This window comes from Acanthamoeba castellanii (genome assembly GCF_000313135.1).
Source record: "Acanthamoeba castellanii str. Neff unplaced genomic scaffold scf7180000084599, whole genome shotgun sequence".
NCBI lineage: Eukaryota > Discosea > Longamoebia > Acanthamoebidae > Acanthamoeba > Acanthamoeba castellanii.
Window position 1 is genome coordinate 1,692,569 of NW_004457442.1, and position 21,741 is coordinate 1,714,309.

General features: G+C 58.1%; 7 protein-coding genes across 7 annotated transcripts; 1 reads left to right on the top strand and 6 right to left on the bottom strand.

Moving 5' to 3' along the window:
* Positions 1–2,051: 2,051 nt before the first annotated feature.
* Positions 2,052–2,401, top strand: ACA1_064790 (uncharacterized protein; the record flags this gene model as incomplete). Its single annotated transcript, XM_004339657.1, has 2 exons — positions 2,052–2,071; positions 2,218–2,401. The coding sequence occupies 2 exons, from the start codon at positions 2,052–2,054 to the stop codon at positions 2,399–2,401; spliced, it is 204 nt and encodes a 67-aa protein (XP_004339705.1).
* Positions 2,402–3,109: 708 nt separating this feature from the next.
* Positions 3,110–10,106, bottom strand: ACA1_064800 (serine/threonine kinase; the record flags this gene model as incomplete). Its single annotated transcript, XM_004339658.1, is given in 19 exon segments — positions 3,110–3,831; positions 3,911–4,486; positions 4,547–4,809; positions 4,889–5,926; positions 6,002–6,201; positions 6,217–6,441; positions 6,512–6,628; positions 6,701–6,960; positions 7,044–7,288; positions 7,334–7,514; positions 7,596–7,734; positions 7,805–7,948; positions 8,008–8,321; positions 8,420–8,772; positions 8,865–9,178; positions 9,276–9,587; positions 9,661–9,798; positions 9,877–9,961; positions 10,021–10,106. The coding sequence occupies 19 exon segments, from the start codon at positions 10,104–10,106 to the stop codon at positions 3,110–3,112; spliced, it is 5,712 nt and encodes a 1,903-aa protein (XP_004339706.1).
* A 933-nt stretch (positions 10,107–11,039) lies between these two features.
* Positions 11,040–13,348, bottom strand: ACA1_064810 (transporter, major facilitator subfamily protein; the record flags this gene model as incomplete). The annotated part of the gene is made up of 12 exons (XM_004339659.1): positions 11,040–11,293; positions 11,414–11,518; positions 11,580–11,633; positions 11,716–11,820; positions 11,902–12,080; positions 12,151–12,220; positions 12,454–12,619; positions 12,652–12,799; positions 12,907–12,976; positions 13,061–13,108; positions 13,180–13,264; positions 13,322–13,348. 12 exons carry the CDS (start codon positions 13,346–13,348, stop codon positions 11,040–11,042), a joined length of 1,311 nt encoding a protein of 436 aa, XP_004339707.1.
* Positions 13,349–14,185: 837 nt separating this feature from the next.
* On the bottom strand, positions 14,186–14,776 carry ACA1_064820 (rho family, small GTP binding protein Rac3, putative; the record flags this gene model as incomplete). Its single annotated transcript, XM_004339660.1, has 1 exon — positions 14,186–14,776. The coding sequence occupies one exon, from the start codon at positions 14,774–14,776 to the stop codon at positions 14,186–14,188; it is 591 nt and encodes a 196-aa protein (XP_004339708.1).
* Positions 14,777–15,275: 499 nt separating this feature from the next.
* Positions 15,276–17,156, bottom strand: ACA1_064830 (uncharacterized protein; the record flags this gene model as incomplete). Its single annotated transcript, XM_004339661.1, is given in 5 exon segments — positions 15,276–15,477; positions 15,587–16,347; positions 16,363–16,522; positions 16,656–16,769; positions 16,849–17,156. The coding sequence occupies 5 exon segments, from the start codon at positions 17,154–17,156 to the stop codon at positions 15,276–15,278; spliced, it is 1,545 nt and encodes a 514-aa protein (XP_004339709.1).
* Positions 17,157–17,465: 309 nt separating this feature from the next.
* Positions 17,466–19,863, bottom strand: ACA1_064840 (rieske [2fe2s] domain containing protein; the record flags this gene model as incomplete). The annotated part of the gene is made up of 14 exons (XM_004339662.1): positions 17,466–17,516; positions 17,593–17,673; positions 17,776–17,902; positions 17,960–18,037; positions 18,107–18,209; positions 18,277–18,358; positions 18,439–18,522; positions 18,600–18,657; positions 18,739–18,830; positions 18,904–19,193; positions 19,260–19,377; positions 19,472–19,559; positions 19,631–19,728; positions 19,819–19,863. Coding segments are annotated over 14 exons (1,395 nt in total), but the record flags the coding sequence as incomplete, so codon positions are not given.
* A 406-nt stretch (positions 19,864–20,269) lies between these two features.
* On the bottom strand, positions 20,270–21,420 carry ACA1_064850 (uncharacterized protein; the record flags this gene model as incomplete). The annotated part of the gene is made up of 3 exons (XM_004339663.1): positions 20,270–20,457; positions 20,524–21,008; positions 21,134–21,420. The coding sequence occupies 3 exons, from the start codon at positions 21,418–21,420 to the stop codon at positions 20,270–20,272; spliced, it is 960 nt and encodes a 319-aa protein (XP_004339711.1).
* Positions 21,421–21,741: the final 321 nt, after the last annotated feature.

Here is a 21,741-nt window from a genome sequence, read left to right on the forward strand (position 1 = left end):
CACATGTCTCAAGGCAGAAGTCACCAGGTTTGAGGGAGGCCTCTTTGCACTGCCCACATCAAGAACTTGTGCCTCAAGATGACAACTCTCACAATGAAGCGCTTGCAAGAGGTGCTTGAAGCTGAGAGAAAGGTTGCTTACTTCCCAAACATGGCAGCACACCACCAATATGACCAGTCCAAGTGTCATGCTCTCTCTACTGCTCACACCAAGGGTCAAATCTGTGGTACCACAAACCTGCCCTGTTTCTCAACCACCAAAGCTGCAATCACAGCAAGTGCAGCAACCATGAGCCCTGTCCCCCTGCCAAACATGTCACCAGCATGTGTTTCTGTGTCCTGGTGCTTCCTGAGCCGGCAGGAGATGCTGCATGCCACACATGAGCTGCAGACTCAGGTGGAGAACAACCAGTGGATGGGTACCCCACAGCACCTTGCCTGAGCATATTTTGGTGGGTTTGTGCCCATCTCTCCAACACTCCACCATCACTGCAAGGAGCAGGGCAACCAGGAATTCATGGTAGACCTTGTTGTTGTGTTCCTTGTGTGTGCATGTGCCCTGACCTCTCACACCCTTCCTGTAGAGCAAAGCACTCTCATCACACCTCAAGCCCATACCTCAGCTGCAGCCCCTTCCTTCCATTGCACCAAGAGGAGAGGGCTGGAGCAACACCATCATCAGCAAGGCCCTGCTCCTGCGCATTGCACACAAGGCATATGCCAGGGACTGTTGCTGTAGGTGTCATGGACCACTCTCTGTGGAGCTTGATGAAGTGGGAGCAGTCACCACCAGCACCATCACAAGCTGCCACCTGTGTTCAATGGTTGCTAGACTGTCAGGTACCCCCCAACAACATACCAGCCAAACCCAATGATAACACAAAACACTCACAACACACCTGTTACACAACATGAAGCTTCAGAGTCAGGCGATTTGACATCAACTAGTTGCATTGTTTGGGCTGCCCTTATGACCAAGTGTGGTCAGTGCCAGACAACATGTCTGCTCAACATGCTTGATATGCCAGGCATCCCACAACGTGTGTGGAAGAAAGCTGAAGGTTCATGTTGGCCAGCCTGCTGCACGCCACCTGCCACCTACAGTCACAGACACAACCTAACGCCACACACAACATCACCACACATAACACATGACACACAGAGCTACTTGGGCAGGTTGCAAAGGCTTTGTCCAACAATGTCCTGCACAACAACTGCAGCATCTGTGGCCTGAACAGCCACAAAGAGATATGTATGTCCACTCATACCTGCTCCAAGCTCTTTCCTCATGCACATGTAGCTCCAAAAGATGTCATGCTGCCATGCCATGTGGCACATGGTTTCTTTTGCTGTGTACAAGCACAGTGGCAATGATTGTGACTTACACCAATGGTTTTCTTCTCTCTCACACAGGGTTTGGTGTTCTGGACAGCGGCTGGGCAGAAAAGAGACAGTCAGGCAGTTGTGTACTCATCATGAAAGACCTCATCACCGGCAAGGTAGGATGAGCGTTCAGCACCACCCCACATTTGATGGTTGTAAAGCAGCCCACTAAGCTCTCTCTTACCTTGCTTGCTCAGCTGCTTGATGTAGAGACCGTCATTCATGGACAGGACTACACTGGTGCCTCAACCAACATGGAATACACCACTGCCTTTGAGATGGGCTGCAGATTGGCTGTGGATGGGTGGACTGTGACATCCATCATCACCAACCATGATGGAAAGATTCACTGTGCCTTTCACAGTGCTGGTACCTGGCTGCATACTCAAACCCTGAGCAACCAATGAACTGCTGATCTAACACACCATTCAGGGCATGTTTCCATGGCAGTGACCTACTGTGCTGGGCACCTGATGAAGAACTTCGCCAAAAGAGTGAAAGCCCTTGACGCCAACCTCAAGGTACCAAAGGGAACGCCAAAGCTGGCCAGTATGCGCCCTTCCTTCATGGTGGCACAAGCGCACCAATGCACCTGACAGAGCATTGTGCACACACATCCACAGGATTTGCAGATTGATGGAAGTGGAGGTTGGTCACAATCATGGACACATGCAGCACGATGATATTCAGTGCGCAGTGAATGTTGCCATGTCCCACTACCAAGGGGACCACTCATTCTGTCCACCACATGAAACTACATCCCATCCTGCCACCACAAACATGCCATGCCCAGTTCTTCATTCACTCACCAACTCACACATGTTCCACCATGCAGCAAAACCAGACCCATCAAGAATGAGGACCAGGTTGAAGCCATGAAGGAGCTGTGGAGTGAGTTGGTGGACTACCATGACTTCTACCTGCCTGGTGTTACCACCAACATGTCTGAGGCTAGCCATTTGTATGCCAACCAACCAACCTACTGCCTACTGCTGATCTACCTCCACAAAATGACCTAGGCTCTTGCACCTTCAAGGGTTCTGCTAAATGGACAGGCAGCAAGATTATCAAGTACAGTGGAGAGGCCTTCAGGTTGCAGACCTGCCTCAGCATACTCAAGGAAGCTTGCCCTTCGTTTCACCTACATCTCCTCACCCTTCTCAACCAAACCTACTCCTCCTCTCTTGCTTTGCAACACCACTCTTGGGATGTGACCCAGGACAAGGCCAGGGAGTGGTGATGAGATCCTGCTGTCAAGAAGAAGCGGATTGTGAAGAAGTGGGGCACCTCCAAGACCAACTCACCAGCTAAGGCATCAGCTATCACTTACCAGCCTGAATTGCAGAAGCGCCTGAGGAAGAGGGCGCGAGCTGACAAGGCAGCACCACTACTCTACAACCACATCCTCACCACACGCCAGCGTCCTGCCCATGAACGTGATGACCCTTTCGCCTTTGTATCCAATGAAGATGAGGTCTCCACCTCATCCTCCAGCGAATCCTCTGGTTCTGCTGATGAATAAATGGCACTTCTTACCCCCATCCCTTGCGTTTTGCACACAGCTGTCCTACCTACCTTGGTAACATGCCATTCATATTTTATTTTTAGGTACCCAAACCGTTCACATCTAGGTAGCTCAGGCACGCATTTTCTGTGTCCCTACCTTAGGTATGGAAAACTCACCTTAAACGTTCTCCATACAAGGGAAAGGATTTTACAAAGTTGTCTTACACGACGTGGTCGAGTGAGTTGTCGAGGACGCTGGTCAAGAGCCGATCCAGTGTGCAGACCACCTGCTCCATGGTGGGCCGCTGCTCCGGTTCGGCGTGCCAGCATCGCGCCACCAGCTCCTGGAAGCACCCGCGCACCACCTCATCACCCTGGTGGTTGTTGTCGGCCACGGCGGGCGGCAGCGGCGGCCGGCGGCCGGCGATGACGTCCAGCGCTACCTCGATGAACGGCCGGCCGGCAAATGGCTGCTGACGCGTCAGCACCTCCCACATCACCACCCCGAACGAGTACACGTCGGCCTTCTCGTCGTAGTGGTGGTACCGCCGCTCATCGCTGTCGCCGTCGCCGTTGTCGCCATCGCCCGCCGATCTGTGTCGGCCCTGGCTCATGAGTACCTCGGGCGCGGTCCAGCACGGCGAGCCGCAGCGGCCGGTCATGGTCTGGCTCTCGAGCTTCATCCGGGCGAAGCCGAAGCCGGAGACCTTGACGCCCGTGCAGGCGTCGTCGATGACGAGCAGGGTGGAGGAGGTGAGGTGGCGGTGGAGGATCGGGTGGGGCTCCAGCCCGTGGAGATAGTGCACGCCGAGCGCAGCGGAGCGCAGAAGCCGCAGCTTCTGGGGCCAGCCGAGCGCGACCGACGCGTCGGAGAGCACGTCGCGCAGGCTCCCGCGCTTCACGTACTCTGTCACAATGCACAGATTCTTCCGCATACACGCGCCTGTTCAACGCACCACACACATACAACACACAGCGGATTGGCTTGGATTCCACAACGACGTAAGAGAGTATAGACGTACCGATGAAGAGGATGACGTTGGGGTGGTGGAGGTTGGAGAGGAGGGCGACCTCGGCCCGGAAGTCGAGGAGCTGGCGCTCGGGGACGGTGCGCGGGTGGTGGCCAAACCGCTTGACCACGACGTCGATCCCCTTCCAGCGGCCGCGGTGGACCATCGGCCCCAGGGGCTCGCCCACGGTGATGTCCCCCGGCGACAGGATCCACCGACACGCGTTGGCTGACGTCAGCACGTCCAGCTCGCCGTTCTCGTCGACTGTATCGGCCGCGGCGGCCATGGCGCCTGTCAACACGGCTGCGGCGCTGGGTCGGCGAGAGTTGATCTGGCCGTGGTGACGGTGGTGGCGATGGCGGCGGGAGCTGCGGTGGTAGTGATGACGTCGCCGGCCGCGCCGGTCGACATGCACGCCTACGTCTTCGCCGTCTCCGCTCTCGAGCGCCTCGTTCGAGCGGTTGGGTTTGCTCTCCTGGTCGTCGTTGCTGTCATCGTCGCTGTTGATGTACTTGCCGCGCCCGCTGCCCCCGTCCAGAGTCAAACGGCCCTCGAGCCCCGGTATCAGGAATTCGTACAATCTGACGCCTGCCCACACACCGTAAGTCACTACCGCACGACACACGCACGAACACAACACACACGTACCGAGTGGAATGTCGGGAATGTCGAAGGAGCCGAGGCATTCCACGGTTGGCATTCCACCGCCGGCGGACTGGTGGCTCTGGTCGAGCGAGTGGAGGGCCGCCTGGCTGAGCACGACGTGGCCGCCGAGCGCGAGGGCGGTGATGCGCGCGGCGGCGGACACGACCGGCCCCGCGTAGTCGACGCGCCGCGTCAGCGGGTCCATCGTCCCGCGCACTGGCCCCACGTGCACGCCCATCCGCACTCGCGGCCCCCAATACACCACCCTATGCGTATGCGTGTCGTGAGCGTGTGCGTGTGCGTGTGCGTGTGCGATGGTGTGCATGTGTGCGACGTGGAGCGTACCGATTGTCGGTGGGGTCGCGCTCCTCGGCAGCGGCCGGGTGTTGGAGGAGCGACGCGGGCCAATCGACCGAGCCGAGCATACTGGCCTGCACGTCGACGCACCAGGCCACCGCGTCGTGCGTGTGCTGGAAGGCCATGCAGAACGAGCCCTCGCCCGTGCTGTGATGGGTCGGCATCGCTGGCGCCACGTCAGCATCGCCGCCACCGTAGCCGTCGTCGCGAAGGTGGTGGTCCACGGCGGGCGAGGCGCACAGGACCTCGTACCCGCTGTGCTGACGCAATTGCGAGCGCAGCAACTGGTTGTAGGCGAGCGTGGCGCGCTTCATGCCGGCCGGGTCGAACTCCCAGAGCGAGGCCGCGCTCGCGATATCGGCGAACACGATCGTCACATCGCCTGCGGGAGGGGGCACTGATCGCGCCGGATGTGCCATCGCCGCCGCTACCCCCTTCGCACTTCTTCGTTCTTCCCGACCGCCTTCGCTCTTTTGGCTGTCGCTTTCGCTCTCGCTTTCGTATTCACATTCGCTCTTTTCGCCGTCGCCATCGACGGTGCTGTGCTCCGAGTCAGAGTCGCGGCCATCGTGATCATGATCAGCGTAGTTGCCGTGGTCGTGGTCGTGACGATGATGGTAGTAGTGCATCGACGAGTTGACGGAGAACATGGAGCGGACCGAACCCGACGGCAGGGTCCACGACGAATCCAGGGCTTGCGGTCGATCGCCCGCCACAAGCGCAGCTGCTGCAGCTGTCGACAATTGTCGCAATGTCGACGCACGGTCGGATGCCGCGCCCGCCAGCGAAGAGGACGGGTCGCTGTGGCGGCTGCCGTTGTGGCCACCGCGCCGCGGGGTGGCTGTACCCTCGAACATGGCGCTGAGGCGCGTCATGGCCTCGAGAAAGCTCGGGCGGGCGTGCGGCTCCTCGTGCCAGCACGCGTAGATGAGGTCCTCGTACTCCTCCGGGCACAGCTGTTGCGTGTTCTCCGGCATCCACGGTCGCATCTTATCGCGAATCACCGCCACCGCCACTGCTGCCGGGCTTCATGTGTGTTGCGTGTGGTGTGTGCGGTTAGTCACGATACGACCACTGGCAGGACACACGGACGGTGCGAACCTCATGCCGGCGTAGGGCTGGAGACGAGTGAGCAGCTCCCAGAGGACGATCCCGAAGCTGTATACGTCGGCCAGAGCAAGGTCGGGCTGGTCTTCCTCGATGATGATCTCCGGCGCCATCCAGTGAATGCTCCCCACGACCTTGTTCCCGCCACCCTTCTTCAGGTCCTCCTTGAACTGCGTCAGCCCGAAGTCGCTCACCTACATCACATACACGTATACATCAGCATGCAGCTCTGTGACCCACTCGACAACGCGCGACACCAGGTGTGAGGAATGAACCTTGACATTCCATTTGGCGTCGAGCAAGAGATTGAGCGACTTTAGGTCGCGGTGCACGATGCCCGAGGAGTGGAGGAAGTGCATGCCCTTGGCGCTCTGGTAGGCCATCTTGGCCTTCAGCTCGAAAGGAAGCTCCGAAATCAGCTCGTTGTGCAGCAACTGCTTGCCACCGGCAAACCGCACACGGTCAGTAAACAAACAGATCGTGACACGAACGGGCACGGCGTACGTCGTAGAGGGAACCGAGCGTCATGTACTCCATGACGATGCACATCTTGGGCGGCTTGGTGCTGGCGGCCATGAACAGCACCACATTGGGATGCCTCAGCGAAGTCATCACACGCACCTATACACGCAATGTGAATCTGGTCAGCCGCACGCGTGTGTGATGTGATCGCGTGTGCGGTTGGGTGTGTACCTCTTCCTTGAAGCTCTTCTCCATGTCGCGGGTGATGCGATCGGCGGGCATGACCTTGACGGCGACCTCGGTGCCCTTCCACAAGGCCCGGTAGACCTCGCCGTAGCCGCCTACGCCCAGCTGCGGCCCCATGGTGAGCTCGTCGTAGTCGATCTCCCAGTCCTTGTCCGGATCGCCGCGCCTCCGCCATGCGATTGCACACGTCAGCAGGAGCGCACACACGAAGATCACGATCACCACCACCGTCGGTATGGCAATGCCTGTGCGTCGTCGCGTGGAATGCGAAGTGCGCACGGGTCAGAAGCTGTGTGCATTCCCTAAATGTCAACGCTTTCGAGGGTACCAAGGACGATAGGCAGGGTGGCGGGGGAGTCGTTGCTGCACCGCCGTTGGCAGAAGGTGCCGCACCAGCCCTTGTTGCACAGGCACGAGTTGTTGGAGCAGGAGCCCGCGCCCGAGCATAGCTCGCCATTTTGCACGCAGCCGTGCACCGAGCTCACGGGTCTACCCTGGCATGTGAAGTTGGCCAGCAGGTTGAAGAAGTGGCGCCGCAGAATGTCGACCGATGTCGCCAACACGAATCCTTGCCTGCGCACGTGTGTGTGGCGTGTGCGTGTGCGGTCAGCAACTGACTGATCACTGTGGCTATCGATAAGTTCGCGCAACCTGCTGGCGATCTGTTCGGCCGCGGAGCTAGTCTGGGACCAGTAGAGAAACTCGGCTAGAGCGGCGGCCTTGGCGCAGTCCTGCATCGCGCTTTGTCGATAGATGAACGAGCCGAACGTCACCAGCGGCCACGTATACCTGCCCGGACCTGCCACACGCACCACAGACCAAGTGCGAACTCGTCGGCTCGAGCACCTAGAGGACTGAATGACATAGAAGGTGGACGTACCGAGCGCGAGGGCGTCGTAGGAGATGCTCCGGGAGCCCACGGCCACGTAGTCGTCCAGAGCACTAATAACCGAACTGGTCGTTGGGGCTACGGCGAAGCCCGCCGGATTGATCAGTGCGGCGGGGTTGATCCCTCGTGTCTGGAATGTGCAACACGCGATGTGTAAGCAATGATAGTCGTAAGGATTTGCAGAGAGCTGGTGGGCGTACGATGATGAGGTCGTAGTTGGTCCAGAATGTGAATGAGTAGGGCGTGGAACTCATTAGGGGAATCACTCCGGCGACATCCGCCGTGACGATGGACCGGTTGACCGCCGACTGCACTGGGAACTCGGCCATGCTGCCCGACCCTACCTGAAATCGAGGAAAGCAACGCACGACACACGGCAACCGCAAAACGACACATGACACACGGGGGAAGCGATGTCAGGAAATCGGCTGGTGGGCTGATTTGCGGCAGAACGCACCAGAGAAGCAAACTCGGGCACGCGCGCACTAAGCACCGCGGTGAAGAGCCGTGTGACGGCGGATTGGATGGACTGGGTGATCACGATGATGGGCTGCGCCGGTAGGAGGGCGGCCACCTCTGGCGTGTTCAGGTTCTTGATGCGCTGGTCGTTCCACATCGTAATCGAATTGAGATAGATCGCTGCAATCACGTTGAAGTCCAGCACTAGACCCTTCCCGACCTCTGGCAGATGATACCCTGACCAAACCGTCACCAACCCTGGGTCAGCACTACTCGAACGCATAGCTCAAATTCTCCCATGTACGCCCAGCGGTGACCGGCTGTTGTGAGGAATTCGTGGAACTGCATGTACGCACCTGGGGCTATTGCAAAGGCGGCCGCGGGCATGAGGGCCACGTCGTCCATGACGCCGAGCCACCGCGCGGAGAGCCCGTCGTTGGTGGTGCCAAAGTCCTCGTCGCCCGTGGCCAGGTTCTTCTTGGCCTCCTTGGACGTCGACACGTAGTACTTGACCTTGGCCGACAGGCCGCTCTGCGCCACGGCCCACGATGTGTAGAGCGGCAGCGCCGGGCCGATGCCAATGAGGTAGGGCGTGGTGACCGCCTTCTGGCCGTTGCACTGCACCGAGACCAGTCGGTCGATCAACCGCTTGCGCAGCGAGACGTTCAGCGGCACGAAGTCGACCTCGTCCAACGCCACCTCCGACACACTGCAATATCGCTTAGCAATGTGTGCGATTTCGCACACGGCACGACACGACCAACAACATGACACGACACACGCAAGAAGAAGCACACGTACGCGTCATTGGTGTAGATCCAGGAGACGAAGTTGAGCTGCTCCTGAATGTTGGTGCAGTCGAACGTCTGCACGTCCTTGTTGATCGAGAAGTAGGAGATGAAGGAGAACGGCCACGAGTTGGCACCGCCGGCGTCGTAGATGTCGATGTTGAACTCGCCGTCGTCAAACCAGTCGGAGAAGTCGTTCATCGCCGACCCGACCGTCGTAGCGTTGGGCTCGACCAGGTTGCCGGCCCTGTTGATCATGTTGACCCACCCCAGGCCCTTCTTCCGCACTTGCCCATAGTTGAGGAACGTCATCGAATTGGGGTTGGCCTGCAAATCCCATTTTGATTGTAAAGTATATCATTAACGCAGATCCGTGTGCGATGGTGCGTGTGGCGTGCTGTGAGTGGCGTGTGATCTGGCGTACCCGGAGAAAGCTGATTCGGTTGTCAGAGGTCACGCCCGTCGGCATGGCGGTGCCGGTGAGCGCAGGGCGCATGAGGGCGAACGTGCGATTGGCCTCGGCGAAGGCCCGCGCGAATTCCGGGCTGAAGTTCTCGAGCGCGCGCTTGAAGATCTCGATGGCCGACAGCGTCGAGTTGGAGTCCGAATAGCCCAGCATGATGGGCTCGGCGGGCAGCTTGTCGGCCAGCAGCGGGTTGAGTCGCTTGATGATCGGGTCGTCCCATGTGGCGATGTTCCCCGCCCATATGAGTCCGATCGTCTCCCGGTCCAAGACCTAGTCAATGAGTCATTGTCGTCAATAGAGTCAACTGTCGTCAAAGAGCAGTATGCCACGTCAGCTTGCGTACCAGGTGGGGGTCTTGGGGGCCGAGCGTGGAGATGTTGTAGGCCAGCACCATGGCCTGGGCGGCCAAGGGGAACTGGGCGAGGTTGCCCAATCGCGCCTCCTCGTTTGTCGGAATCGCGCGGTCCAGCACCATGAAGTCCTGCACGCACATGACACACGTCAGCCCAAGCCGCTCCATGCTACGACACACGACACACGACACACGCGTGTGCGATACCAGAGCTCCATTGGAGTATTGGGCGAGGGCCGCAGTTGAGCCGATGGCCGAGTAGTTGAATCTGCGGACACGCCACAGGTTCTTCCTGGTCAGCCGAGAAAGAGGAAAGAGGTTTGGGGGGGGGGAGTTGGCAGTTCGACATACCCAACATCGTCGCGCATGAAGTGGTACGCGCGAAACCAGGCGCTCAGCAGAGGCTCGGTGTTGGACGAGCCCGCGCCGTACAGCATCAAACCATAGGTGGGTGCCGCTTGCACTTTGCATGCCCGAAAACGCACGCCACACAACATACGACACGGCAAACACACGACACGCATTGAGCACATTTCCAGCCCACAACATCACATTGTCGGGGGGGGGTACCAGGCGAGAAGTGAAGAAGGAGGATCGAGGCGAGCAGTGGAAGCAAGATGGAAGCCGCGCAAGATACTTGCATTGTGTGTGTCGGTTGCTAGCTTACCCTCCCGGCTTCCCTCTTCGCACGCGTGTGCACTCTTGCTCTCTTCCTCTTCCCTTGTCTTCGTGTCTTGCTGGCTTGATGTGTTGTCTCAGCTAAGCGTGGGGGTGGAGCACCGCAAGTTGTTGGTCCAGCTCGGGGGGGTTTGTGCGCGTCTGCGTGCTTTCGAGTGCACTTTCACTCTCGGAGCCACACACGTGTGGGAAGCCGACTCCGCGAGTCCTTGGCCACTGCCCTATCGGGGTAGGCCACCAGCCCACGGAAGGCGATTGCCGAGTCGTCTGCACGTGATGACACCTGGTGACACACGGAGGTAGGCGTCCACAGAACGGCAATGACAGCCTCAAGAATGCACCGCGGCGTTGAACACGGAAGGAGCGAGACGAAGGCTTGAGACTGGCTTTCTGTCTTCTTGGCCTACAAACGCCAACCCCGGCGCGCCTATGAGAATTCTCACTGGCGGGGGGGGGGCAGAAGAGAGCTGTGCCACGCACGTTTTGACCCATTCCTGCCTACATGAACTTCCCGACCACTCTTTGGGTCGCGTCACTCGTGTCCACTGGTGTCTGGTCGCTCCAAAGGACTAAGAAGGGCGTGCACACGCATCTTCACCAAGCCGCTCACGGAATGAAAAAAAAGCAAGGATAAAAAGCTCCGGGCTTTTTTGCGTATTTTTAAATAAATAAAATAAAATAGAGGTGTGCAGTCAGCGAGTGAGGGGTGTGGTCTCTGTGGGCCAGAGAGTGGCAGTGTCACTACTCCCGGGAGTGGGTTTGTAGACGTCGTCGGCGTCGGCGTCATCAGCGACACGGCGAACGGACGTGAGTTGGTCGATCTGGTGCGCCGTGAGGTTGAGGATGTTGTCATTACACGCGCGGTTGAAGAAGAAGAGCGCCACGGCCACCAGCACCCCCAGCAGGTTAATCCCCGCGAACACCAACATCGGCACAGTGAACGATCCTTCACAGCGCAAGACACACGACACACGACACACACGACACGCACGACACACACGACACACGACACGGGTCAACTTCGGGTGCAGAGCAGGGGCGAGCGCGGAAAGCTGCGCGGAGGTACCAAGGGCGTTGCGAATGGCGCCGATGAGGGACGGGAAAATGAGGAGCGAGAGGTTGAACATGACCCCGCAGATCCCATAGGCCGTGCCAAACACCCGAGGCGACACTGCATGGCCCCAATTTAAGCTTCAGTCGCCACAACTCATAGATCGGCAGGCAGGACGTACCGACAAGCGAGATGGCGGCGTTCACCGACGAATTCAGGACGGCAAAGGACACCCCTGTGTGCGCGTGCGATCGTGCATCAGAAATGGCGTCCACGGCGCACGCGAAGGGTAGAAAAGGAAGTAGATAGGAACCAACCGATGAGCATGAGCCAGAAGACGGGGTCCATCTTGTCGAGCGCCAGAACGGCAAATGAGGCGGCCATCAGGGCACAGCAGCCGATCCAGATCCACACCCGCTGTCCTGCAGGACCAAGGCGATGTGTCAGCGTTGCCTGGCGTGTTGCGTGCGCGTGTGCGGTTGTGTCGTGTGTGTTCAACGAACCGATGGCGTCGAGAATCCAGCCGGCGATGGGCGCCAACAGCACGGTGACGTTCATGAGCGCGATGATGGTGCCGGCCATGCTCGCCGAGTAGCCCGCGGTCTCGATCAGGAACAATGGTCCAAAGGACATCGACACGAAGATGGAGCACGTCGACAGGCAGTTGATCAGCGAGAGGCACCTGTGGCGGCCAGGTCGCGCGCAAGAGGTCAGCGCCCGAGCATCCAACAATTTGATGCGATAGACTGTACCAGAAGCTGGCCGGGAACTCCTTGATGTCGCTCAGCCGCATTTTTGAGCCCTCGACGCTCGAACTGACGCCTTTGTGGTGGTCGTGAAGGGAGGGTTGGGATCGAGGAATGCAACACGCGGATGGGTGGGAAGGTACCGCCGATTTTCTCGCGCAAGGTGGGGCCGTCGATGCATACATAGAGAAGACACGTGAGCCACGCAAACGCCGACACGCTGAAGGGGTTGTTGTGGTGAGAATGGTCATCACCGCACGCACGACGACAGAGGGGGCACACGGAGGGTAACGCACATAAAGGAGGTACTGACGGCAAGGGTCAGGCCGCCTTTGGAGATGAACGGCAGCAGAAAGAATACGCTGGCATTCCCCAGCTGGCCCCACACGTTGCTCATGGCGAACGCCATGTTGAGCCACCACGCCTCGACGAAATTTTGGCACTGCATAGTGTTCGTTAGCGCGTTCCTTTGTCGCTGTGTGCCGTGTGTATAGAGAAAGAGAGTACGATAATGGCCTGCATGGCAACGAGGAGCGATTCGCCAAACCCGGCCGCCAGACGGCCGCCGGCCATGGTCAAGAACTCGCGTCGGTAGCCACCGTAGGTGAGCACCGCCGTGCCGCCCACCATGATAGACGACATCAGCATCGCAGTCCTATATTCGTGTTAGTTGCGTGACACACTCAGAAGATAAATGCAACGCGCGCGACGCCGCGCACAACACGCGACGCTACACATGCATGCGTGAACAGAGGAGCGCACTTCTTGGCGCCGATCTTGTCGATGAGCAGGCCGCTGAGGAACACCATCACAGGCGTGAAGATGGAGTAGGCTGTGCAACACAAGCATTGGAGCGGGGCAAAGAGGAGTGTGAGACAGGGAGCCAGTGGTGCGGTCACGCTTGGGCCACACTTACCAGAGTAGAGCCACCCGATCTCCTCGGCCTGCAGGCCCATCTCCTCCTCTACATACATAATCTCGATTAATATCTGGAAAAAAAGATGAGATAAATTAGCAAAAAGGAGATGGGGGTACCGAGCTCGCTGCCCAGAGCACCGATTACGTCGTAGGTGAAGAAGATGGCAAAAAACGGGTTAACCGCCAAGAACATGACAAATCCCTGCAAAAATCGGTGAGATGAGATTAAATTTCTATTCACATCAATGGCCGAGCGTACTTTGAGGAGCGAGGTCGTCCATGGCATCAAACAAGGCGTTGTAACAAAGTGGTCTCGTCGTTAAACAGGACAAGAAGCACAAAAGCACAGCCCCTCTAGAGTGCTGTGCTGGTACAACAAGTTTTCTGGGAAGGCGCACTCAGTGGAGGTTTCGCGATGGCCCGAAGCACACTACCTGGCCCGTTCTGCTGTGCGAGGGCCCCTTGCACAAGCGGGCTCTCGAGGGTCATGGCCAACCCTTTGGCTGACGTGCAAACTTGTGACCTACAGGATCCGACATTCTCGGTTCTCCTGATCACTCTTTACACTCAGTGAATGCGCATTGCTGACCTCGTACATGCGTGTGCCACGCGTATAGTGAGTCGTGTGTTGAAAGCAGCTGCCAGCCCTGTTGATCCTGGTGGCGATCGTGACGGTGGTGGCGGGGTCTTGTATTGACGCGCCAGCATGACTCCAGGTGGAGGAATGATGCCACCAAGCGCACCAAGGTCGACCGGCACTTCGTGCCACCAACCGTCGCTCCCACAAAGCAACTGTTCGTGTGTGGTCTTGTTGTTCTTCATCACCTTGGTCTGTGCTTGCACGGCGCCGAATAAAGAGACACTCCACAATATTTCTTGATTGAGAATGGACGAACGTCGAGAATGATGTTGGTGCGCGATCGTGTATTAACTATACAAAGGGGGGTACGAGAGATGAAACGGGATGATGATGCTGCGAAAGGAGATGAGGAGTAGGGCGATCGATCGTTTCCCCCCACCGCTCGCGTAGCGTAATATTCGTAATTCGTCGTCGGGGGGGCACGTGCGGGGGCGGCTCAAGAGGGCATCCGACGAGATGAGGCTCGGGGTCGAGGGGCGCCGCTTAGAAGAGCGAGCACTTGCCCTTCTTCTCCTTCTTGGCGGGCGAGGGCGGGTTGAGGACGACGCGGATGGCCTCGTCGAAGACGTTCTTGAGGCCCTGCTGGGTGAGGGCGGAGCACTCGAGGTACTTGACGGCACCGACCTCCTTGGCGAGCTTGTCGCCTTGGTCCTGCTGGATGGGCTGCATCTTCTTGTCGGCGAGGCGCGCGATGGTGTCGGCGTCGTTCCTCAAATCGGTCTTGGTACCGACGAGCAGCTTGGGGGTGGTCGGGCAGTGGTGCATGATCTCGGGATTCCACTTGTTGCGGGCATTCTCGTACGAGGGAGGCGACACGACGGAGAAGCAGATGAGGAAGACGTCGGTCTGCGGGTAGGACAGCGGGCGGAGACGATCGTAGTCCTCCTGGCCGGCCGTATCCCAGAGGCCCAAGTTGATGGCCTTGTTATCGACCATGACGTTGGCCGAGTAATTATCGAAGACCGTAGGGATGTACTCGCCGGGGAAGGCGTTGGTGGTGTACGAGATCAGAAGACAGGTCTTACCGACGGCACCGTCGCCGACCACCACGCACTTGATCGCTTGCATCGCCATTGTTGATTAATTAAATGAGAGGGTCTGTCGGAGGAGGAGCAAAAAGTCGGAAGCCGTTCAGACGCGAGTTATACACGAGTCTTGTTGAAGGAGAGAGGGTTAAGAATATCGAACAACGTACCAAGATGCAGCTTTATGGGCGCTTCCTTCTGATGATGTAACGAAAATAATTTTCGTGTGTGGTCTGGTTTCGCGTTGCCGTTCGACGAAGGCAGTTGCTTTGTTGTCTCCACCACCCGCCTCTTTGATTTCCCGTTGGCCCGTGCCTCGATTATGTCGACACAAAACATCCTTGTTCGGCGAAGGCCCGCCCTTTCGCCGCACAAGCACTTAGCCCTGTCCCTTCGCCTCCCGCTGGTTCAACTTTCGCCTTCTGGCCAGCAGACGAACCATCACCGCTACCGAGAAACCGAAGCTGTGACAACCACATGTGTTTTTGATTTATTTATTCACATGCGACAACGGTTGGTGGTGTTGTCGTGCTGACTGCTTGCGCCGCTCACTCGTCGCCGGAGGGCGGTTTGATGCCACCGCTGCCGCTCGGGTTGATGGTGCCGAACTTGACGGCGATCATGTCTCGGAACTCGGCGAGAATCTTGTTCTCGCGCTTGGCCTTCTCCTCGTAGTTGAACAGCGCCAACGCCCTCTTCTCCTCCGCACTGTAGACCTGGTTCTCCTTTCGGATACGCACTGCATTCATCCTGTCATTGTCGAAATAGAAAGAGTTAACAATAATCAGTACACGCGCGCGCGTAGAAAGGCACTCTGTAGAGCTGAAATAACAAACAATTCTCGTCTCGTTGTGCGTACCTCTTGTGACGCGAGCCGGACATGACGTAGCCGAGGGTTTCGAACTTCTCGATTTCATCGCTGGAGAGGCCGACCTCACCTCGTCGCGGGATACGCTTGTTCTCCTGCACGTACTTGGCGTAGGCCTCGGCCTCACCCGGCATCATCGCGCCACCGTAGCCGCCGTGGCCCAGCTCCATCTTGGGCAGCGGCATCGGGCCAACGTGCACCGGCGCGTCGACCTTGCGCTCCGCCCAGTCGTCCTCGTCGTCCTCGTCGCCACCCTCGCCATGGGCGTCCGTCGCACCTCCGTCCACCGAGCCCTCGATCCTGGCCAGCTGCTGTTCGCTGTCGCCCGTGGCAGGAGCCTCGGCGGCCACGACGGCGGTGCTTGGCTTTTCCACGTATTCGTCTTCTTCGTCCGACGACGCGTCCCGCTTCTCGCTGGCGCTCCTGCTCCGCTCCTTGGACTTGCTCTTCTTCTTCAGCTTCTCGTCCTCGGACGACGACGATGACGGCGAAGGCGACCGCCTGCTCTTGCGACTCTTCTTGGAGGACCGACGGCTGCTCTTGCGGCTCTTCTTGTCGCGCTTGCTGCTGCGGCTCCGCTTCTTCCTCCGCTTCCTCCGCTCCTCCTCGGACGAGGAATCCGAGTCCGAATCCGAGGATTCAGAGTCGGACGACGACGAATCGTGCTTCCTCTTCTTCTTGCTGTCCTTCTCCTTCCGCTTCTTCTCGTCGCCGGCCTTGCCGTCCTTCTCATCGTCGCTCAGCTCGCGCACCTGTTTGCCACGAACGGCCTCCTCGCGCTTGCGGCCCCTCTCCTCTTCGTCGTCATCGTCGCTCTCGCTGCGCGCCTTGCGCTTGGCGGCGGCCTTGCGCATTCGGCGCGGAGGCGAGGGTGATGGTGCCCACACGGGACTCCGCAGTCTCGCCGTTTTGCGCAACTCCTTGCGACTGCATAACAAAACACGCACCAAGGTCAGCATATGATGAGCACGAGACCGGCATTGGGCGGGTGTCGTCTCGTCTCATGTTGTGTATCGGGCAATCAAAGGGGAGAATGAGCGCAGGGAGGTGGAAGCGGTACTGTTCGAGCCATGCCTCGGAGCCGGGAGCACCGCCGCCACCGCCATACGAGTCACCGCCATAGGGGCGGTAGTTGTCCACACGACGCCACTCATCCTGATAGCGTCCGGGCGATCTGCAGTTGCGAGAAAGAACAAGGTAAACAATCGAGTAGACAAAAGCAAGAGATTGACAAAAGAGGGAATCGAGTGAACCTTCTCTTGGGGCTGGCATCAGCTCTGTCCCAGCGGCCGCGCCTCTCTGGTTCCCTGCTTCGGCTCCTTCTCCTATCTCTGTCCCTTTCTCTTTCTCTATCTCGCTCGCGGTAGCTCTCGCGTTCTCTTTCCCTGCTCCGGCTTCTGCCTCCATCACGCCGTCCATCTCGTCCGTACCGATCGTAGCGAGGCGATTTTCTCCCTCTCGATCTCGACCTCGATCGTGAGCGCGACCTCTCGCGAGGCCGCACCGGCGAGCGGTCACTGCCGCGTTCGCCCTCGTCCCTAATCACTGGCGTGTAGACCATGTCCTGCCCGCAGAATCAAAAATTAGAATGAAAAGTTGGATTCCTTTCTCATGCGATGATTGCAGCGCTTGCGCAAATGGAAGGAGAGATATTTACCACTTACTTGGCCGACGAGCTGTCTAAACACAACAAAGAGGCCTCTTGCTTGCTTACAAATCAACTCAACAATAAAAAGCTGGAATATTTCTTGCGTCACGGAGAAAAGTAGGCCCGGAAAAGCGTGGAAATGATGTTTTATTTTTAATCCAAAATAGTTCTTCTTTTCCAGCTCCCCCAGACGATGAAAGGGATCGGGTTCGAAATTCGAAATCAGGCGGACATCTTCTTGATGTACCACTGGGTGAACTTGTCCACACCGGCCTGGAGAGGGGGAAAACTGAGTTGAGCAGGGTACCACACGCACATTCTATACTGACGAACGGCCACGCTGGTTTACCTCTTTCTTCTCCGAATAGAGGCCGGGCGTGTGACGCGACGAGTTGACGCCCATCTGGTTGAGCTCGCACAGTTCCCAATCCTGTGTTGCCAGCACGACCGCACGCGATCACACGCAGGTGAGCAAAGACCAGTCCACAGGTTGGCCGCACTGCGAAGGCCCTTCATGTGCTAAGAATGTCACCTGCTCGGAGGTCCTCTGCCAGATGGGCAGGAGCCTGTCGAGGGTGTAGTCCACGCCCTCCTTGGCGTCCTTGTGCACTAGCCACCACACTCGCGCCTTTGTCTTTTGAGGACCAGCGGGCGTCAACCTATTCAGACATTAGCGAATGTATAGTGGCCGTGTCGTGTCTAAGTGATGAACGCACCTTGTGGCGACGGCGTGGTCACCAGAGGCGTGAATCCAGAAGTTGGGCAGCGTGTGGACGCGCATCGATCCCACGTCCCTGGGCGTGCATCGCAAAGTCCATCAGGAGAGCTGCTAAAATTAAAAGAACATAGAAGGGGTTGGTTACCTGTCCTTGAAGGAGCCGAGGAGCGGATTGGAGACGGGCTTTCCGTCGAGGGACTCGGTCACGAAGCCCTTGCGCAGGGGCGTACGCGACGCACGGTACCACCCTGCAGGCACACATACGCGTATCAGATCGTTGCGCGGTTTGGGCGCGCCAAGTGTATGCGGGGGAACCTGCGCCCGGGAAAGACGACGCGGGGGAGCACATCGTGTTGAGGCCCATCTGCTGCCACTCCTTCGTCTTCTCCGCCATAAACTGCAGTGCCCCGCCGCGGTTTCATCAGTAACAGTTACGATCGCCCGTAAGGCGAGAGCGCCGATGGAGATGGCACGCACGTTTTCGATCTCGTCCCGGTTGGACACGCTGGGATCAGTTTGCCGGGAGAAGCTCCCGTCGGCGTTCTTGACGTAGATGAACGCCTACACCCAACACCCAACTCTGATGAGTCAAACATTGAACGTGCACACGTGTGTGGTTGAGACAGTTAGTGCGGTACGGTGTCGTAGTTGGCCTTGATGTACTCGGGGTGGCCCACGTTGCAGTGGTAGCAATCTCTGCAAGATCGCGCGACGACGTGGTCAGTTTCCTGAAGGAATCAAGTCTTGTAAATGACATTTCCAACAGAGAACGCGCACCTGTTGTTCTCGTAGACCAGCTTCCAGTTGGCGTTGATATCGTAGTCTGCCACATGCGCCGCCTTGGCCAAATGGAACTCGTGCGGTTTGATCTGTTAATGCGTTCATTCACTCTTTTCGATTAGTGCGTGTCGTGCCGCGCTGCTACGTGCGCTCGTGACTGACCTCGTTCGAGATGATGGGGCGGGCCTCCTCGAACGGCAGCGGGTTGTCGGCGAGCGAGATCCACACGAGCCCGTCGACCTCCTCGGCCTTGGCCCGCACCAGCCCAAAGTCCTCCGTGCGGAAGCCCTCCTGCTCCATCCACTTGGCCCGCAGCAAGCGGCCGTCGGGAGCGTAGGTCCACTGGTGGTAGGGACACACCAAGCGGGTGGCCCGCCCTGCCTCCTTCGTGCAGATCTTCGACCCACGGTGTCGGCACGCATTGTAGAGCGCGCTGATGCCACCACTCTCGTCTGCATGCCATGTGCCGCGTCAGCCGGTCGCACGCGCCACGCGCAACAACGCAGGGTGAGAGGTACCGCGGATGACGATGATAGAGTCGTCGCCGATCTGGTAGGTGAAGTAGTCACCGGTGTTGGGGATCTGAAAGGTGAACCCGGCGAAGAGCCACGACGTCTGCCACACCTTCTTCATGTCCTGTGCCACGTGTTCGACCCCCCGCATACGCGCACGACAGGAAAAAGCGGTGAGGGTGCGTGTTTCCACCATACCTGGGGGACAGGCAGTGTACCATGCGGTGCAGGGCCTCGGCGTTGTAAAACTTGGGCGGGAGAGACCAGCCCCGCTTGTACTGCCCCAGCAGCGCACCCAGCGCCGCCCTGCCGCAGCTTGGGTGAGCTGACGAGGGCAGCAGAGCTCCACAGGCAGAGGAAGAGGGGAGTGTGCGCACTCGTCGGCGGCCTCCTCGGGCGTGTGGGGCTGAGATCCGTGGGAGACGGCTTCGGACGCCGTGCAGGGGGTCGCCAGACGACGCAGGCCTACGCGAGCCTGATGGGGTGTCGTGCTACCGACAGCCACACGGCCTGGCGCATGCGGTGAGCCTACGTAGGAAAAAAGCAACAAGGCGCAAGAGCGTACATAGAGTTGTGGCTCGAGCTGTGCCGCCTGGTCTGCCAACGACTGCAAACACGCGCTACGTGAAACGAAGGGGGGGGGATGAAAAAATCTTAGTGGAGGCGGTGTTGGCCCACCTGTACGAGCAAGTGGTGAAATTGCGCCAAATGGCCTCACACACGAGCAAGACCACAAAAGATGCAAAAAAGATGGTCAGAGGGAAGGGACTAGGGGAAGGCTACCTTCATAACGGCTGTTCCAACGATGTAGGTGTGCGAGTGGATGTGAGGGTGCGAGGGAGTAAGCGAGCTGTTGCTTTTCGTGCTGGTGTTTGACGAGAGGACACACCCACAACAGGTTGGTGTCCCAAGCGGCCAGAAACAGACATGAAGCGAAGCCACCAACTGTACCAATCATTTTTCAAATAAGAAAAGAAAATAAATACTATCCAAAATCGAGTCGCAGGCGGTTCGGGTCAGTTGATGGCCCGGTAGACGGTGCGGCGGCGCTTGAGGTGGCGACACACGAGGAAAGTGGTGGTGAGGCCGATGAGCGCGATCGCCACGCCGCCGCCCACCGCGCACACGATGATCACCACCAGCTCCCACGTCGGGAACCCCTGCTCGGGAGTCGCGCCCAGCATTACCCTCACGTACGCATTGTCTGCCACCACATTCACGCATGAGTTCCATTTATCGCGTGTGCGTGTGCGGTGGTGCGTGCGCTTACCAATTGGGATGCACGCGCCGATGGCGGTGCGGTTGTAGATGGCGCAATCGGAGCAGTCCTGGTTGCAGTTGACGCGATAGGCCACGCGCAGGTCCTCGGTCGAGTCCCGCCCGTCGAGGTAGGACGTCATGAACGACGAGTTGATGAGCTTCGAGTAGGTGCACAGGGCGCTGTCGACGTGGTACTGGCCGTAGGGCCGCATCGACGAGCACGTGTGGTCGTTGTAGACGCGGAAGGCCAGCGTCTGGTTCTGCTCGACGCGCCACGCCGATGCGAAGACGGTGATGGTCCCGTTGCTGTGGATGCCCTCGGCGGCCGCGCTGTCGCCGGTGAAGGCGTCGAACCTCGAGGTGGAAGTCGGAGTGGTGGCGTTGGTGTTGTTGGCGGGCAGGGTGATGTTGACCCTGGCGCAGGTGCCGAACGGCGCGCTGGCCTGGAACTTGCAGGTCTCCACCGCGCATCCTTTCTCGCACACGTAGCGGAACCTGTCCGCACGTTATGTTATTATTATTTTAATAAGTATAAGATAACTAACCTTATTTATTCACTAACTGCGGACGAATAAAAATAAAATTAAAAATAAATGAAGGTTGGGTTGGGGTGTTCGTACAGAGCGATGTTGCCGGAGGGGTTGGAGATGGTGTAGTAGAAATTGTAGGGGCGGGAGAAGACGCAGTCGCCGCCGCGGAGGGACTGTGGTCGGGCCATGAGCTTGGGTTCGGTGCACGATGAGTCGGCGAAGGTGGCGGCGATGATCTCCTCGCCTTCCGCCGTCGCTCGGCCCGTGCCGAGGCCAAGCACCAACACCACGACGGCCAACATTATCAACGGGCCAAATGATGAAGATTTCACCTTTCCCGCATTGAAAAATGAAAGAGATGAAGAACGAAGATTCATTAAAGAGGAGTAGTGCAGGAGACTCAAAAAGGAGAAGATGAAGTGAAAGCTTGTGCTTGTATCTTAGTGGTGATTCCAAAATATTTTACTCCTCCGCCCACACGTTTTAATTAATGCAGCTTTATCAGCCCGTTTTTTTCCCAAATAGACTTACTCAGCTCAAGCTCCATGGTGTAGTTGGCAGCATGCGTGATTTTGGTTCACGTGACCCGAGTTCGATTCTCGGTGGGGCTAAATTAAATAACATATTACTATTGTTGCCAGTCCGGAAGATTTATCATTTGTTTTTTCTCAACTGTGCGTGAAAGACAAGCAATCACT